This window comes from Brassica napus, chromosome A4 (assembly GCF_020379485.1).
Source record: "Brassica napus cultivar Da-Ae chromosome A4, Da-Ae, whole genome shotgun sequence".
Taxonomy (NCBI): Eukaryota; Viridiplantae; Streptophyta; class Magnoliopsida; order Brassicales; family Brassicaceae; genus Brassica; species Brassica napus.
Genome location: NC_063437.1, coordinates 6,443,131 through 6,462,547, shown reverse-complemented (window position 1 = coordinate 6,462,547; position 19,417 = coordinate 6,443,131). Strand labels below are relative to the sequence as shown.

At 30.7% G+C, this 19,417-nt stretch overlaps 2 protein-coding genes and 1 long non-coding RNA gene across 9 annotated transcripts; 2 read left to right on the top strand and 1 right to left on the bottom strand.

The window, feature by feature from the left end:
* The first annotated feature begins 6,367 nt into the window (after positions 1-6,367).
* Positions 6,368-8,576, top strand: LOC125607863 (cis-3-alkyl-4-alkyloxetan-2-one decarboxylase-like). The gene is made up of 11 exons (XM_048777319.1): positions 6,368-6,626; positions 6,694-6,748; positions 6,828-6,984; positions 7,051-7,120; positions 7,190-7,316; positions 7,393-7,460; positions 7,539-7,619; positions 7,709-7,786; positions 7,866-8,021; positions 8,095-8,247; positions 8,335-8,576. Exons 1-11 carry the CDS (start codon positions 6,474-6,476, stop codon positions 8,416-8,418), a joined length of 1,182 nt encoding a protein of 393 aa, XP_048633276.1. The 5' UTR covers positions 6,368-6,473; the 3' UTR covers positions 8,419-8,576.
* Positions 8,460-11,709, bottom strand: LOC125607862. 3 transcript variants are annotated; one of them, XM_048777316.1, is made up of 15 exons: positions 11,473-11,704; positions 10,915-11,037; positions 10,762-10,824; positions 10,558-10,659; positions 10,387-10,461; positions 10,198-10,316; positions 10,017-10,118; positions 9,820-9,936; positions 9,672-9,737; positions 9,523-9,589; positions 9,400-9,453; positions 9,223-9,312; positions 9,082-9,135; positions 8,956-8,997; positions 8,460-8,854 (listed from the first exon to the last, which is right to left on the bottom strand). In XM_048777316.1, the coding sequence occupies exons 1-15, from the start codon at positions 11,500-11,502 to the stop codon at positions 8,756-8,758; spliced, it is 1,203 nt and encodes a 400-aa protein (XP_048633273.1). In that variant the 5' UTR covers positions 11,503-11,704; the 3' UTR covers positions 8,460-8,755. The 3 variants fall into 3 exon arrangements, with proteins under 3 accessions (XP_048633273.1, XP_048633274.1, XP_048633275.1); XM_048777317.1 differs by lacking the exon at positions 11,473-11,704 and adding an exon at positions 11,161-11,317; XM_048777318.1 differs by lacking the exon at positions 9,082-9,135 and having other exon boundaries at positions 11,473-11,709.
* A 200-nt stretch (positions 11,710-11,909) lies between these two features.
* On the top strand, positions 11,910-14,418 carry LOC106353233. 5 transcript variants are annotated; one of them, XR_007338908.1, is made up of 7 exons: positions 11,910-12,377; positions 12,787-12,896; positions 12,983-13,030; positions 13,120-13,231; positions 13,361-13,521; positions 13,834-14,027; positions 14,114-14,418. It is a non-coding gene; the product is annotated as an uncharacterized LOC106353233 (long non-coding RNA). The 5 variants fall into 5 exon arrangements; XR_007338909.1 differs by having other exon boundaries at positions 12,742-12,896; positions 13,120-13,289; positions 13,834-14,011; XR_007338906.1 differs by lacking the exon at positions 11,910-12,377 and having other exon boundaries at positions 12,445-12,896; positions 13,120-13,289.
* The last annotated feature ends 4,999 nt before the right edge of the window (positions 14,419-19,417 follow it).

Below are 19,417 nucleotides of genomic sequence, written 5' to 3'. Positions count from 1 at the left end.
GTTCTGTCTAGATTAAGGTAAAACCCACACATCATATAAGATCATATTTCACATGTCTTGAGCACCAGATCATCTTGAAGAGTGCTCTCGATTTTTTTAGCACCAACATCTTTCCAGTCTATTGAAAGCACTGTCCCATTAGATTCCACCTTTTGATTGTGCAAAACTGCAAAAGAGTCAATCAAAATACCAAAACATTGTAATCTCCATGAGTGAAGAAAGACTAAATAGAAATATAGATAGATAGATACTCACAAATTATTTGCTCTAGCACTCTTCATATCTTCATCAGATTTCAAATATATATCACCAGAAGAACTTGTTCAAAGCAGCGTCTCCTTCAAGCTTATCATCCTTCTATTCTTCTTCACTTCAGCTTCAAGCTTGTCATTCACCAATACTTTTTTGGACGAACGATAAGCCGGTCTCATTGAAACCTCTGCACCATTACACAAACAAATAATATAAATTTTAAAATGTCAAGAGTTTGTGATTCAAACTTTTCATCAGGTGAAACTAAATAAAAAGAAAAAAGAAAGTAGAAAACATGTTTAAGAAATTCAGGTCTGGCAAAACTGCTGGTTGTTTTCCATGTTCAAGAGAGGCCCATGTGATTATCTATGCTTTTAAAAGACTTTTCTCTTAATTTTGATTGATATTACTTTATATCTGCACTTCATTACTGCTATCTGAATACACACCACAAGGAAAAAAAGGTCAATCAATGTATATAACTCAAAACATGGCATTGTTTGAGTTTAAAAGGACTGCTTGGTACTATCTAATAAAACATATCATTTATATCTGATAAAGCGTATCCCTTTAGATACATAACTCTTTGAACTACTTATAGGTTAAACATGATTATTCTGTTAATTCAAAAAGTTATTCAAAAGGTTTAAAAGGAATGCTTGGTACTATCTAATAAAATGTATCCATTAGATGTCAATTATCCAGTTACATATCTATAAACCAATTACCTTTCCCAACAATCTCGGTTTGAGATGATACGCTTTCTCTCTCGAAACATCACAATACTCAGATGCAAAATCACTAACATAATTGACACAATATACATAGAAGTGTTTATCATGGAGGTGTGTTCTGAGAATGCATTATGCTTCAAACGATCACATTTAACACTAATCTTAAAACATCAGAAAAATGTAATTGAGAAAAAATAAATATTTCACGCATAAACCTAATAAAAAAATCAGCCATGAAATATAAAAGAGAGATTTGAATTACCTGAGATTTATTATCATTGGTTTCTTTGTAACAGCAGAGATGATTTACGGTTTCCTTCTCTAAGCCTTGAGTCAGAAAAGAGGTAATTCTAACAAAAATATTTAAAGATGTAAACAATCTACAAAAGATAACAAATTATATAATTGATAGGACAACGTCAATGAGTTTCAAAGTTTTTAAGAAACTTTGAGATTACCTTTGGCTCTCAGACGTACCGAAGAGGATCACGTACAATAAAATAAATTGCACTTGATTAGCATACACATCTTATATTATATTCTTGATAAGTGATTTAACTTTATAAAAAAAAGAAATACATTTTTCAAAAAAAGAGATGATCAGTTCCTGGATAAATAAATTCGTCTCTTTTTGTTAGTTGAATCACTACTGATGCAAAAATATAGATAGAAATACAACATGGAGAGGAAGATAACAAAAATAAACGGAAAAGAAGAATCTCCCATAAAATTACCAGTAATCGAGTTCACGTCTATGAGTTACTTATTGATTATCATACACCTGCGCAAGATCACAAAAGTAGAATTTAAATTAGAACGATCAAAAAGATATGAAAACTTAAAAGATAGATGCGTGAAACTAATATGGTTGCGTGATATTTATATAACAAATTGGTTTAAGTTTCTAAATGACCTAGTTTTCAAGAGAAGCTATGAGATAGAATATCCTCTAATAAATTCTAATTCAGCTATGAGATAAAATATCTTCTAATAAATTTTTAAGATATTTTGGTTATAATATATACATAATTTTGGTAACTCAAATCTTGCTAGATATATATTTAAATATTAAATGCATGATATTAGGAAAGAAGATATCTCGTCAGTTGATTGCAACTGGTTTTTGATAAAACAAATCCCACTATAAGAATCTTCTCTATTAAAAGAGAAGTACCATTTTTATCTACTATTTAGAAGTCTACTAGGACCATTTCATTAATCACATAATATGACATAATAATTAATAGGAATATTAATAATAAATAAATTTTAACTATAGATTTGAATTTTATTTTTAGTTATAACAAAATCTGTTGAGAAAATCTAACAAAATCCTACTAAATTTTAAATAATTTTTATTAAATACATTAATTAATTTCGTAATTAAGTAATATAATGCTTTCATTTAAATAAATTATCATCTACCACTAAAACGGGTTCAAATTTGTTAATCATGTCAGATTTTTTTTATATAAATGAAGTTATTAACATATGTTAAAAATTTATTTCTACAGTTATATATTTTCAAAAATCAAAATGTGAAAAATATTTTTATTTGATTATTTGAAATTATGAAAACTTGAAAACGTAATAAAAAGGTAAAATGTATAAAACAAACTCCTATATTAATAAAGTTATCTATATTAATAAAGTAATAAGAAACCTAAACAATAAAATTAAAAAGTTATAAAATACATAACACTAAGATATAAATTGTATATTTAAATTTATATAATAATATTAAAATTAAATATTTATAAAATGAAAATATACCCGCACGATGTGCGGGGTAAACTCTAGTTTAAATATTAGATGATAAGGAAAGAATAAGAAATTTTAACGTTAAAACTCTTCAACTAAGTTTGTTTTGGGTAAAAACCCCCAAACTAAGTATTTAAAGAAAAACCCCATAAACTAACTTTATTTAATGAATTAAACTCTAACAAGTCATAATTACCATTACTACCAGTAAATCTTTAGTTTAGGGGTTTTTACACTAAGTAAACATAGTTGAGGAATTTTACCATTCAAAATGAAAAAATTAAAAATATTATAATAGGAGGATAATTTTCAAAATACATTTTATAAATTAATGTATAAGCTTCTATAAATAACTTAGAACCTCTTATAATAATTTAAAACATCTGATAGCCAATATAAATAATTTTATAAATGTATTTATAATTTTATAAATGTTTTATAATTTTATAAATGTATTTATAATTTTATAAATGTATTTATAATTTTATAAATGTATTTATAATTTTATAAATGTATTTATAATTTTATAAATGTATTTATAATTTTATAAATGTATTTAATTATTTATAAAGCATTCATTGAATTATTAGACATTAATAGTTATATGATACTTTATATACAAATATAATTCTTTCTATACGAGAAATAAAATCATTATATCAATTCAAATAAACATTTTTGTTTATTATTTTATGTAATTTATAAATATGTAAAAAAATTGATCGCATCATTACTCTTTCATAGTTTCAACAATTAGTTACGATAAATAATTATTTCTAATATTATGTAGATTATTTGGAAAGTGATAATTGAATTATTCTTTCCTTTTAGATATAATGAAAATAAATAAAATTAAAAATCATCGGTCAATCAAATTATAACAATTTGAAGAGTTCATTTATGATCAACACGTAATAAAAAATCATTTATGTGACTTCTCAATCAATATATAGTAGAATTTATATGTTTATAAATAATTTATAACATTATATAAATAATTTTAAAATTCTGATAAATGTATTCTGTAAACAACGATAAATAATTTCAAAATAATATTAATAAACATGTTTAGATTTTGTAATATTTAAAATAGTTACTATATAATTATATTGGAATACAATTCATCAAGTAGAGTATAAAACTATTATAATTATCCATATAAATATCAAAAAACCAAATAAAATTTACTATAAACAATCCTACAAAATTGTATCAAACCCTATTAACAACTAATATTATTCTTAGCTGAAAATAGAAAGATTTATCCGGCCACCAATTTTGAGTTATGAGTGTATATCTGATGGAAGTTTTTGGACAAACATTTTAGGAGAAAGCGTTTTAAATGATTTGACAAATCTTAGCTTATTTTTTCTACAACAAACATTGTAAAAGCCGGATAATAGTTTTTGTTAGCTAAAAATAATATTACTATATGACTATTTTAATATTTATCCTTAGACAATTTTTATTTTAAGTAATGTTAGTGATATATTGTGTTTTGTATATAATTAATCATCTATTTTAGTCATTTTAAGTGTTTAAATATATATGAGCGATTTGCATGAAAACACCCAATACTTGAAAATTTGTAAATTATGCATCATTAGGAGTTACATAAGTAAATTTTGCATACACATGGATTTGGGGTACACAACCAGAAGTTTTGAACCAAAAACAAGGAGAAATCTGCACTATTGTAAAGTTAGGGGTCAAATAGAAAATATGCAAAAGAGCAGGGATAAGTTTCGCAAAAACAACAGAAGATGGATCCTCAGCTGCCCTAAGCTTGCATCGATCGAACTGAGAAGACCCAACCGCTCGATTCATCATGCTCGAACCGCAGCACTCGATCCAGCCCAAGATGGACGAATCGATCGCTTACTGAAGACCATTATGCTCGATTCAATCCTCTCGGCTTAAGCTTTACCCCATGTGCCCACAATCGAATGGTGGAGATGTGACGGTGGCGAGAAGAGAAGATCCAGACACAGCAGTGCTTGTGTATGGCGGAGATGCGGTCACGACGGTGGGACGGAGACACATGCGAGACGAGACAACAAACCGGCCAGCAGAGCACTGATGTTTGGAAGAAGGCGTAGCTGCAGAGGAGCAAGCTCGAGCTCAATGGTTGACCCATGATGATTATATAGTGGGGGCAAAAACAATTAAATCACCAAAATTAGCGGGAGCATGTAACAAAATATAATCAATTTACTTGATAGTAGCTAAAAATCCAGGAAAATAATTTTTTTTCCACAAATAAATTGGGGTCATGTGACCTCCTAGACACAGCCTAGCTCGGTTTGTGGAGAAGTGAGACACGCGTCACGTCTATAACAAAAGACTTTCCACGTGGACAATGCGGGAGAGACTCAAACAATTTTTTATATAGTTAGATAATACTTTATAATAATGTATTATTAGTTCTCTATATTAATTTAGGCTAAATTATAGAAAATAGTATATGATAAAATATTCTCGACAGATGCTATTGACAAGCATGTTTTTAAGAGCATGCCCAACGGTGGGTATACATCTTAACAATAAAATACTAATAGTTTTAATATTGTTTGTTTACATATTTAAAGTTGAACTCTTAAACCAAAACTAGCCATTTAAACAATGACAAGTGTCTTAGGGAATTTTTACGGAGGTTCCTGTACTGCCTATGTTTAGGAACGAACATTTCTAAAGGTTTACCTTTCTCCAATTCTTTGAATTTTTTATCATTTTATTTTTTTTAGAAACTTTTTCTCCGTACTAGCGTTATTAGCGTTGGAGTTGGCCTAATGTTGTTCCTTGCAAAATTTTCAATTATTCGATATTTTTCATGCAAATCGCTCTTATAGCTTAACATCTTTTCGTAGCTTAACAAATGTAAACAATTATCTTAACAAATGTAAACAATAATATATAGCATTTGACTACATACTACTTTGCATATCTTTTATATAATGTTTCGGTACAAAAGATGAAAATGTAGGGAGACAAACATCTATTTTGGAATAATAAAATCTCACCATTGTCCATTTGATAAAACTTTTTATAGTTTGGTGTATTACGTAGTAAAAGTTAAGCGTTTAATCGACCTTATATTAACAGATCATCTGTAGTAAAGCCTCGTACCACCGAAGCCTGGTTGCCTAATTCCGATGACTGAACTTATTTTACCCAAAAAAAAAAAGTTAGGCGTTTAAAATGCACATTTCTAGTAAAATAAAACCAAACAAATAATATAAGAATATCAAAATTTATTTGTTTGATTTTATTTTACTAGAAATGTGCATTTTAAACGCCTAACTTTTTTTTTTGATAAATGTGCATTTTGATATGTTATTTATATTATTTTTTTTAAAAAAGGAATATAATTGTTTTATAAAAATTGTGTTAAAATAATGATAAATTTGAGAATTCTTAAATTGACGAAGCTACAAATGATAAATTTGAGAATTCTTAAATTGACGAAGCTAATTTTTTTTTAAAATAATAAAAAAACGAGATTTTCACTTTAAATTTTTATAAAACAATTATATTCCTTTTTTTTCGTTTCACAAAAAAAAGTTATACTCGTAAGAGACGGAAGGAAAATATTGATGTCTCCGTCACGGCGAAACTGGGGAAAGCCAGTCAACCACATAAAGCCTATCTCAACCTCGAAGCAACGGTTTAAACCAACCATTCACTCTCTCTCTCTCTCTCTCTCACACATATCAGAAGAAAAATATAATGGCTGTTCATATTCATAACCCTAACTTTTTGCACACTCATCAGCTCCGATCATCTCTTACATCGGCCTCTGCATCACCTGCTTCATATCACTTCACCAGATATTCTCCTGCAAAACATCCCGGATTCATCTGCAAGTCCAATAACAAAGATGTATGATCGAAGTCAGTTTACTGAAAGATAAAACATTGAGCAAAATAATTAACTCGTTTCTTAACAGGACTATCTTATTGATGCTCCTGTGTCTGCTGGAGATGGATTCTCATTCAGTGGAGGTTTTTTACCCATTCTTTTAATCTTCTTCTTCTTGGTTTAGTAGGAAAAGAACAAATAATGATGGTTTCTTCATGGCAGGGAAGTATTCGGATCAACCGAGTCCATCAGATGAATGGTTAAAGCAAGGCAAATGGGTTAAAGCTCACAGAGTTGGTGGATCTGGTGAAGAAGCCAAAGATCCCATTTTCGGACTAACAATGGGATCTAGCTCTCAAGCTTCAAAAGATGTTTTCAGGTAGGATTACAAACTTCTCATCTCTTATCTTACATTAGGAGGACTTCTGATTTTTGGTTTCCATAGGTGGTTTTGTGTAGAATCTGGGAAGGTAGACAGTCCTCCTGTTATACTCATCCATGGATTCCCATCCCAGGTAAATAAATAAAATCTTGTTATCTTGAATAAGTTTCAGATTTTGAGCATGTTTTTATTTTGTGACTAGGCTTACTCTTACCGGAAAGCTCTTCCCGTCCTTTCAAAGAACTACCGCGCCATTGCTTTCGATTGGCTAGGATTTGGATTTTCTGACAAGCCTCAGGCTGGATATGGATTCAACTATACATTAGACGGTAACATCTTGTCTTAAACCTCCCGTGAACAGACTTTTTTTGCTTGATTTTATCACAATAATCTGCGGCTTTTCAGAGTATGTTTCGTCTCTTGAATCATTCATTGATGAAGTTACTACTACTCAGGTCTCACTGGTTGTGCAGGTAAATAGTATTTCTCACTTTTAACTAATGTAGCAATATGTCAGATATGTTCAGTGTAAACTTGTCTTTTTTTATCAGGGTTACTTCTCAACCGCTGCGGTTAAATACGCAAGAAACCGACCAGAGAAGATCAAGAATCTCATACTCTTGAATCCTCCTGTAAGGAAGGGATTTTAAACATAAAATTGAAACGTAACATTTTCTTCTCTTCTTTCAAACTAACTTTACTTAGTTTGTTGCCGTTGCAGCTCACTCCCGAACATGCTAAACTTCCATCAACCTTGTCTGTATTCAGCAACTTTTTGCTCGGAGAGATTTTCTCTCAGGTTTGTTTCCGTCAAACTTGCTTCTTACTGTTTTTGATCATATGAAATAAAATCCTGGCTTATCTAAAACCACCAATAGGATCCTCTGAGAGCAAGTGACAAGCCCTTGACGAGCTGTGGTCCTTACAAAATGAAAGAAGATGATGCGATGGTTTACCGAAGACCTTATCTTACCTCAGGTTCTTCTGGCTTTGCACTCAACGCCATCAGTAGGGCCATGAAGAAGGAGCTTAAGGTTGCTTACCAAAACCAAGGTTTGATGATATCTAGAGGAAGATTGGAATATTCTTATGGATTTTCCCTGACAGGGCTATACAGAAGAAATGAGGAGCTCACTGATGGATAAAGACTGGAAAATCCCGACCACCGTGTGCTGGGGACAACGAGACAAGTGGCTGAGCTATCAAGGAGTTGAAGAGTTCTGCAAGAGTTCGGGCCATAATCTTGTTGAACTTCCAATGGTACAGTCTATTATTTCCTTGTGTGCCCATGAGACCTCCATAAACAGGAAAGCTACCAACATTAACCTATTTTTATCTTATTATTAGGCTGGTCATCATGTACAAGAGGATTGCGGAGAAGAGATTGGGGGACTAATCTCAAGAATCATAAGCAAAGCTGCTCTTATCTAACTAGGGCGACTTCAGCAAGAAGATAGAGAAACACACAAAGATGTCATGAACAACCCCATTTGTTAAAAGAAAAAAAAACTCAAGTTTTATTTCACAACCTTTGTGTATTTCCAGTGGTGCGTACATATATAAGTCATTAGTAAGATTTTTGTGCTAAACTTTGAGGCTCTATAAACTGAGAGATAGAAGAATCACCAAAGTAGAATCTCCAGTATTGGTAAATTCTATGTATACCTCCATTAATTGGTTAACAGCATCCAAAGATCTCTAGCTGTCATCTCTCCGTGTCTTTTGCCTTTCTATGAATTGTATAATTTGGTCCAAAACAAGAAATCCTCTATGGTTGGAATCGGTCTATCCAGCACTCATCGTTCTTGACGGCATTTCTCCATCTGTGTTTAAAAGTCTCCAGTTCGGCGTAGGTCTGCTTCCGAACCTATGTAATAACCACTTTTTAGCCATATAAAACAGTCTATGAACCTTAAGAAGAGACTGCTGATATCATATTTTCAAATACCGGACTGGTTACATGTTTACCTCAGATCTAGCAGATGACATTTGAGAAGTTGATGATGGTTTCTGCATGACAACAGCTATTAGACTATAACTGGATATCTACTGAGAGAGCGAGCAATTACAAAAAAAATGTTTTGAATTGCATACAGATTTGTCTGAACTATCCTCAGTCTTGGTCTTATCAAGTTGTTCCGAATCTATCTGCTTATATGCAGTAACTATTGTTACTTTCCAAATAAAAATAATAAAGGCTAGGCTAAAGGATTGGCAAGAGAGGCAGTATCAAACCTTATTTTCAGCCGAACCTCCTAACGTAGGAAGACCAAGATGGAGTATATACTCGGAATCAACAATGCCGATGTTTTTAGTTCGATCACCCTATTCAACGCAACAACACAGTACTCTCAGAAAAGAAAAGAAAAAACAACACAAAGGATGTATTGGCATGGCTTAGTCATAATTTACCTGAGCGCAATATCCAAGCTGAAAGTCTATACCCCATCCATGGTTTAAGTCATTCTGTAAAAGAATAAAACAGTTCAAGTATACAGATGGTGATGGTCTTCACCATCAAACGTAATGCAATACCTGAATCATATGCCATGCACACCTCCAGGCTGCTCTGGAGAACACAGGAGCCATCATTTCGACAAATCTGTATGTAGGTAGTTTTTTTATGAGTTAAATTATCTAGTCATGCTTTTCACTGAAGGAGACAAGATAGTCAGTGTTCATACCCCGTGCAAGGAGGTCCAGTGCTATTCTCGTTGCACCTAGCCTTACCAATGACTTTGTATGTTCTCCTGGTACACATAAAGGACATTGCAATAGTATACATCAAGTGATCATCTTAGATAGAAAAATATTGGAACATGAGAGAAATACCTATGTACTCTCGATTTGTTGTCTCGTGAAGTAAGTTGATGATGCACTTCAGACAAATTAGGATCAAGAGCTGGTTGCGATATTTCAAGCCCTTCTTCTCTAATTATTGAAACATACCTGATGATAGCATAATACTTTAGTTTCACATGTTTACTAAATTATAAAAAAAAAAAAAGCTCTTTGTCTGACAATATTACCGTGTAGCATCAAAATGGTCAACACCGAGATCTTCATCCCATAGAAATATGTAAGAATATGCTGAGACAATGTCCGGGTGTAGGAAACGCTTTGCAAACCACCTAACACGAATTAAAAAAAAAAAAAACTGTACAGCCAAATGCTATTATATCAGATTCATGAGTCAGAAAAGATAGTTACCACTTGGTTTGGTTTACAACAGAAACATGAATAGCAGTTTCACTCCACTCAAACTCCTTCCATTCATCTACGGTGCCATCATAATGGAACAGCATAACGACAAACTCACTTGATGAGAACTGCCACAAAAGGAAGGTGGATATCACATCAAACTTGTTTCATAACCAAGAGGCAATCTCTGTGGTTTACCTTCTTGAGAATCTTGTTGACACTTTCCTTTTGTTTGATTCCGACTGCCATAGCCAATAAGTTCTGTTTTGGGTTCTGAGGAAAAAAAAAACAAAACAGAAAATAGATTCTCAAGTGCGGTAAGAAATGTCTAAAGAGAAACTTGAGAAATAGCTGGTAACGGGTAAACACCTTATTTCGTTTTGCGCCCCATAACGGTCGCATTTCCAAGTCAGATGTACTTGCAACAATGCCTCTCGGTAGCGTCTCGCTTCCAAGAGGCCTAAGTTGTGTCTAATTCAACAAAGTTACATGAACAGAGTCATCAATATTCAGACAGGCAAGGAAACTTGTTTATGTCCATAAAAAACTAGAGTAATCAACGAACCAACAAACCTTGCACATTTTCAGTTTTCCAAGATTTAGTCTAATTATCGAACTCCATGCCGAGATATTGCCCTGTCAATAAATTATAACCAAAACAGTTTATACTCAAGATTTAAAATATGCTTAAGATATTAAGTCTGAAGTTACAGAAGAAAGTTATACTTGTTTATAGTCTACTGTAATAAACGCATTCCCTATAAGGAAAACTACGGCAAGCAAGAACACGAAAGTGAACAAGCGACGAAGAGACGAGCTCTTTCTTTTCTGGTTCATATTTAGTGATACCTGAAAAAGCAACAAAGAGAAGATCAACAACAACAACACTAAACTCACAGATGACAAGAGCGAAAATGATCTCATTTATCAACAGTGCCACAATGTGAAGATTGTGCATCTCTATACACATACTTCGCTGTCTGACATTGCAGAGCTGCGGAAGAGAGAACTAGATCAAATAAGCACAAACCCACTAACTACAACAAAAATGACTTGAAATTCCATGGTTTAGGAAGCTTCATATCATTCAATGTTGACAGAAAACTTCAATTGGATCAAGCTATATAAAACTAAACTACACAACTTTTTCTTTCTTTCTTTTTGCAATTCCCTGGAAGTCCAGAAGACCTTGAAATGGCAAGACGTGAACAAGAAAAGAAAAGCACCAACTCCTACCGATGAAGCAAAAGAAAGAAGAGCAATATATAGAAAAGAAAAGCTTACGGAGCTCAAAGTCTTGGGTTTCTTGTTCATACTTCAACAGCAGTGGTGGCCATTAGAGAGGACGAGGAAGCCTAACGCTGTTTCTTTAATTAAATCAAAACAATTAAATAAATGCGACTCATAGTGTTAGAATACCCTTTTTCGTTAGAAAGACACTAAAATTTTTGCTAAAAAAAAACACAAATTAATTGCGATCCGTCAAGTTTGGTTATGTATTGTTTCAGTAAAGTACCACTTTAATTCCGTAAAGTCAGCTTCGAATAAGAAAAAACTGGGAGTGGAAGCAATCACTTATAAGATGGTCAATAAGTCAACGTTTTTAAACAAAAAATGTGATATCTATCCTATACTAAAAGGAAGATATGGAGAGATTCTAGCATGTCCACGTCCTTAAAAAAATCATCCAATCAGGAGATTTAAATATGCCACATCATCTTTACTTAGCCAATTTTTTAAAAAATACGGGCCTCCTGCGTTTGGGCTCTTAAATCTTCCGAAATCAACTTTTCGGACCTCATATCCGACCCAGGTTAAAAACAGTTGACATACCCTAATCTTCTAAAATCGTCATAGAATAAACCATCTTCTTTCATCTTCTTCCAATCTTCGTTACACATCCTCTATGCAATCAATCGTTTGCTTTAATTCCCTCTTAATGATTTCCTTTGGCCTCCTCTCTTTCTCATTCTTTATAAACTCTTTCTTTTTAGCTTTTTTAGCTTGCTAAGAATCAAAACCCGAAAAGCTCATCTCAATAAGCGCAAGCCATGGCAAAACCCAACCGATAGTCACCTATTCAACCAGAAATCTCCTCTCCTCTCGCTTTGTATTTCACATCTCACCCGAAAAACGCAGAAAAAGTATGGAACTTTATTGGACTTGAAATGGTCATCATGGACGAACAGGTTTGTGTCTTTAACCCAAAATTGTTTCTTTAAATTGATATCAATTTTGTGATTATTATCATCTGCCATAAAATTGAACAGAAGAGGCGTACTTTAGCTGCCTTTCATTTGTTTATAATTAGATCTTTTGTATTGAGTGTGAATTTATTTATTTAATTTGAAACCAAGAAGTCCAACTAATCTGTGGTTTGGTTCATGCTATTTGTGTTTTCTGTTCTGAAGTTTTTTTTAGTTGCTTGCTTAGATTTCTATAAATCGCTTCCCTCTGTAATTGTGCATTGTCTCAACATTTAAACACATGATAAAAGAAGTAGCTATCTATGAACTCAGTAGGTTTGATGGTAACTTTTGTTAATTTTCAAAGGCGGAGGATTTGCTGATGCATAAATGATTTACAATATTTTTGAAGTTAATGACATTGGAAAGACATGCTTCGTACTATATAGCTTATGCTTTTCACATGGAGTTCAAATCTGAGGTGGAAAACACCACTGAGATCTTCAGTCTCAGAATATCTAGGTAATGTTCTCCATCATGGTCCTCAACGTAGTTTCACAGTCAGCTTTGTGGCATGGCATGATTTAAAACTGTTAAACTTTGTGCAGAAAGGCAGAGTCTATGGAAAGTTGAATGATTCTTACGAAAAATTCATGGTGAGAACTATGAGAATATCCAAAATATCATTTACAAACTTTACCCAAAAAATCTAACTTATTTTGCAACTCACAATGGTATGATGCAGCGCATTCGAGGGACCTTCTCCTATCTACACTGAAACTACATGACTGGAGGAGAGCGCAGAGGAGAGGATAAAAGAAAAAAAAATCTTTACCTAGAAAATGGACACATTAAAGGTTTCTACTCTTTGCTTACTCTTTTGAAGGTTTTGGTAGACAAAGAAGAATTTATAGCGTAAGTTGGCAAATTTTGAATGTTCCCACAATAAGATGTTTCTTCGCCGACTTCTAATTATGACATTGCAGACTGGGAATAAGAACTAAACCATCTCATAATTATCAACTGCTCTGCTGCTTAATGATGGCTGTGAGACTAAGAAGTAGGAGTATGATTCATTCACGAAAACAATCATGAAGTGTTTATTTATCAGCTTCGTACAATGAACATCCTCCACTAAATTCCATAAGTGAGTTTATCTCTTCCTTTCACAACAATTCAAGTTCTTAAGTTTTTATTATTTGAACATTTGTACATTTCGTTTATCATGTTTGTCTTTGACTTTTATGTCGTACACTGTCAAACATTTGTAGACATGACCTTTTATTACTAAGTTCTGTTTCTTGGTTGCAAGTAGTGAGCTTACAGTAGCTCATAGAATAGAAGCTCAACTTGACCGAATCCAATCTTTAAAACAAATTATTGCTTGATGAATCCTTCCTTTGCTGGATAATGTTACACTAATTTTTATGCTAAATAACACTTAGTAAACGTGTTGCAGAATCTAGAAATCAATAAAATCAATGAGGAGAAAAAAACATCAATGGACAATGGTTGCTGAGTATTCTGCGGAAGCCATCTTAAGAAGGGTCCATGCTCTACAAAACGATGATTTTATGCCTCCAATTGAAGCCATCCTTGCTCCATTAGAAGCTGAGCTTAAGCTTGCACGATAAGAGGTATTTTATGTTCTTTGTAAGTTCAATTTCTTGCTCTCTAACTTCATATAGGAATATGTAAAATTGATGAAGTCACTGATCAGCTGCTTTGTTTTTGCCTAGGTTGGGAAGGTTAAAGAAGATAAGATGGTTTTGAATCGTATAACTTAATCAAAATAAGCTGCCTTACTTAATGCTGAGAGGACTATTGGATGTGCCCTGGCAAAAAGCAGTGATGATTGATGATGTTAAAAATAGATGTCATGAGTTAATGAAACAAAAACAAATCTGACAGGTTCTGTAGTTATCTTAATTCTTTGTATGTATTCTCAACACGCTAGAGATAGGAAATCTCCCAGTACAACTATATTATGACGATCAAAGACAAAAGTTTGAAAGCTGTTCTATTGTACTTGCCATTACCAATATTCATTTGTGTACAAATATATGTTTTGTCCTATCAAGAGTGTTTTTTGTAATCAACGTATAAGGACTCAAAAGAGAAAAATATTGCTTATAAATAAATAAACAATGGCTTTACAACTTAAATAAAGTTGGTAAGAAATGCGTTTTTAGTTGAAAAGGCCTTATGGAGCCTTCGATGGAGAATGAACACAAATCTCGAAAAGTGAAGAGGAATTCGCTTGAGTGAGAACAACAAGAACACCATTGCACTGCGGGAACCACCGGCTGGAGGAGAATGGTCGAGTATGCTTTCACCAGACGCATTTGAACATAGAAGAGAGAAATAGATCAGGAGGAAACGGTCCCGCCGACGTCAGCTCCAGTTAACCACCGGACGAATTCTAAGGTGTGCCAATACCAGTGGAGAAAATGAGAGCGAGACTGAGAATTGGAATATTTCAGCTCTACGGATCATATTAGTTTTCAAAACTAGAATCATGCAAAAGAAGGAGTCGTAAGAGTGCAATACACTCAGAAGAAATGGTATATGGCTAATTTAATTCTTCCCATAATGTTTTGATTGATCTTTAGCTTGCTATCTTATTTTCTAATCTGATTCTTTTGTTGTCTGGTTGTAATTAGCAGCTCGGCCACAAAAAAATTAATCACCTTAAATGACCATGGCTCCCTTTAGCTTAACATTGGTCATCTTGATCCTGATGCTATCTACTCTGGCCAGTTCACCACACTCCCCTCTGAGTATATGTCTGTGTCCAGATTTGACATATAGCTCTCAACTAATCCACTTTAGATTACTTTGTCATCATCTCAAATCTCGAATGAGTCTTCCATAACTGTATTTAGCAAAAAGAATGATTGTGTTTCTCTTTTAATGTTTTCATTTTTATGAAACATAACAACAATGATACTTAAAATGTTTGTTTAAGTAATTTTTTCTAATTAATTATTTGTATTAAAACAGTCGTGGATATGAAACTATTTTACTAAATGCTTTTTCATGTTTTTGGCAAAAAAATACTTTTTCATGTTCCACCGTCTCACTTATCAGTCGTACACATGTATCTATCACCTGATTTCTTTTGTTTAGTTGAAACTATTATAATATTAAACTAATCGTACTTTTATCATTTTAATCAAACATAAAAGTTTCAACTGTAACATTGAAATGCACTTCACAACTAAATTCTTTAAAAATGGGGATGAAAATAATGAATATGGTTCACTCAGCTATTCTTACAAATCAAGCATCTAAAATAGGAAGAGATATAACAAAACACTATTATCAATTAGATTAAAGTATATGAACCACAAAACATTAAAAAAAACTTATGGTTCAAATAAAACTATATTATTAATTAGATTATATATATAACAAAACACAAGCAAAGATAAAAAAAAAACTGAAAATTTAAACCAAAATAAACATGAAAAATGAGTATTACATGCGACCAGAACACTAAAAATGATCACATAACAATTGAAGAAGAATATATAAAACAACATTCTCATTTTAATAAACAGAGAATATCCAGAAGTAGTTGATATACCTTTTTGCTCAAAAAAAGAAGAAGTTAATATACCTTTAAAAGAAGAAACAACAATTAATCAAATTATCACTGTTTTTTTCTAACAATAGTCAAATTATATGAAAGACTATGGTACCGGTATCAAAAATTAACTACTCATAAGTTAACATTTCAAAATAATTAATAAAAAACCAAAGAAATGTAAAAAAGATGATTCAGATATTGTGTTAATAAAATTCAGTATTATATTTTATATATTTCTAATTCATATTATGTTACAAATATAAATTTTATTTACTAAATTTTATATTACACCATAAAATATATTAAAAATGGTTTGAGATCTATTCTGGTATTCAAAAGTCGATTTCACATTAACGACATAATCTTTAATAATAATTGAAGTGTTATTAGAGGAATATTTTCTTTCTGATCATTTATCTATGATATCATATATGCTTTTTCAATTAAGATGATTCAAGCAACATCGAAAAATAACAAAAAAACATATTAGGTATACTAAAATTTTAAATTAAATATAATATAAAATGCAACTTTCACATACACATAAAAATGAAAGATTTTGAAAATATATAATGAGCAAAAGAATTAGGAAAAAAAAATTAAATGATAAGAGTTATAACCTATTTTTCTACTATGATAATATTCAAATAATGGAAATGTGTATTTTTTCATTATTTTCGTTTTGCATTCTAATAAGTTTAACTCCATTTTAATAATTTTTATTGTCAAAAAATATATTGTATATTTAAATATAAATATAAATAACATAACATCTTAAAATAAAGTAAGAATTTATGAAAATAAACCCGGGCGTAGCCCGGGAAAAGTTCTAGTTTTATTAACAATTGAATGGTGCTCAACTTGCAAAAGGGGAAGAAGCATGCGTGTAGGCATCATCGCCGAAAATCACTGACCAATGAGATTTATTGGGGCACGTGTTTTGCTATGCATTCCTCTTTCCCTCTATGTAACGCACACTTCCTTGCAATGTTCATGTGACTAGTAATTTTTTTATTGTTGACAAAAAAAAAAAAAAGTAATTTTTTTTTTTTTTTTTCCTTTTCTCATTTATGAGATTTTGTTTAATTAAACTTACTTGATATTCATCTAATCTATTAAAACATAAAACATAAGTACAAAACTGAACTAATCCTATATTTTTTTCAATATTTACATTCTCATGCCACTAAAATATTAAATAACTTTAACTTAACTAATTATCTTTTCTTATTTTATTAAATTATTTTCTAAATCAAGTTTCGCTAATTTTTTGTGTTCAAGATATTTCCTAAAATGATTTAGCTAAATTTATTTAAAAAATCAAGTTTAAAAACAATTTTTAATAATATAATGTAATATTTTTCAAGTATCATATAATCCTCACACATCTAGCTTGTAAGGCCTAACATATATATATATATATATATATATATATATATATATATATATATATATGTATTTTGAATATTCCAAAAATATATGTTTAACTATTGCGGCTACCATTAATTATTTTCAACAATAAAATCTATCTATGCTAAGATTAAATATTTTTGAATTACTTGTAAAACAATATGGATTGTTTATAACCAAATATTCATTTTAATCTATCTAAATATCGTTTGCTATATATATATATATATCAAATATTTATAAAATATATTTTTAACCTTTTCAGTTACTATTAATTATTTTTAACAATAAAATATATCTATAATCAGATTGAATATCATTAAATTACTTGTAGAATAATATTTAACTAGATCTCAACCCGCACAACCGTGCGGGTGTTATCTTTACTTTTTATGTTTGATAATTTTGATTTGTTTTAACTTTGTAAATAAATTTGTTGACAACATGTGTTATTAATGTTAAGAACTAAAGTGGTATGTTAGATAAATCATTTGTTTTTTTAATATTTATTATTTCTTAACTTACCATTTTTAAGTTTATTTATTTCCAAATCATACAATTTCTATGATTTGTATATATTAATATATATATATATATGTGTGTGTGTGTGTGTGTGTGCGCGCTGATAAAAGAACAGATTTTTCATTTTTTGGTTTTTATATGCTTTCATTTATATATGTTGTAATTTATTTTATATCTTGTTAGTTATAAAACTTCTAATATTTGACTAATTTTTTTTTCTAGGATAGGTCCAGCTAAAAAATCACACATGAATTAACATTGTGACTTCTATTTTAATAGAATATATGATATTATTTCCTTTTTAAGAGAGTATAATATTTAACGTAATTCTGTTTCAAAAATATAGGAAAACATTTTAAAAGGTCACGGCAACAATAAATAAGTGAGCTTGATCTCCAAGCTTTAAAATAAATACTGTATGTAGAATATCATATATTTTAGTAAAGACATGAAAATAATATATTCTCCAAAAGTAGATATTCGGTTGATTAGTTATAAGGGAATAAGTTAATAATCTTTAATTCATTTGAATTTAAATAGAATAGATGTAGATAATTCTGTTGCAACTGAATGTAGATATTCTCAAATTGTTAACGACATAAACAGTGCACTAACTTCATCTTCTCCAAATACATGTGTTCAGTAAATTATTAATATATTTTCAGAGCTTACAATCAAATAAAAAATATCATGGGAAATACGTATATGAATGCCAAACTTGAGACATACAAAAACTGAAATAATCAAATAATATGGGAAAGACGTAAATGAATGCCAAACTTGACATGAACTTCATATTTATTATAAATCAGAAACTGGATTTAGATTAGATATATAGTACATGTCTATCTGAAAAACAAAAGCACTCTTGATTATTTCATATCTTTTCGTAGGCAATGTTATATATGTGAAGATGATATTAGTTCATTTGGATTTAGATTAGATATATAGTACATGTCGATCTGTGTATTTAATTTTTCTTTTAATTAATATAACTATTATTAATGATTGAAAATGTATTGTGATCAACTCTAGTAAGTAGTCCATTTTAAAAAAAATCACACATGAATCAAGATTGTGACTTCTCTTTTAATATATAAGATGTTTCTAACAATATTCCTTTTTTGATGTATATAAATCTCACCATATGACCTATATTCAATCAAAATATTTCAAATATTATTATATTTAGAAAACAATTTCGTGTTAAGAGAAAAATTACTCAAACATATTAATGGATCAATATTTGTCTAGCGCACAAGTCAATAATTGTTTACACTATGTAAAATATTTAATTATTATGTGTATAAATATTTTAAAATAAGATAAACATTTAAAATATTAACTAATAAACATTTAAAATATATTCATATATATAAAAATAGAAATAAATACCCGTACGGATCCAACACTAGTTTTTCTTCTAAAGATAGATATGGCAGATTTACATAATTTCGGTTATCAGGAGGAAACATAAAGAACAAACGTTTAAAGTTACATGAATCTATCAAAAGCAAAA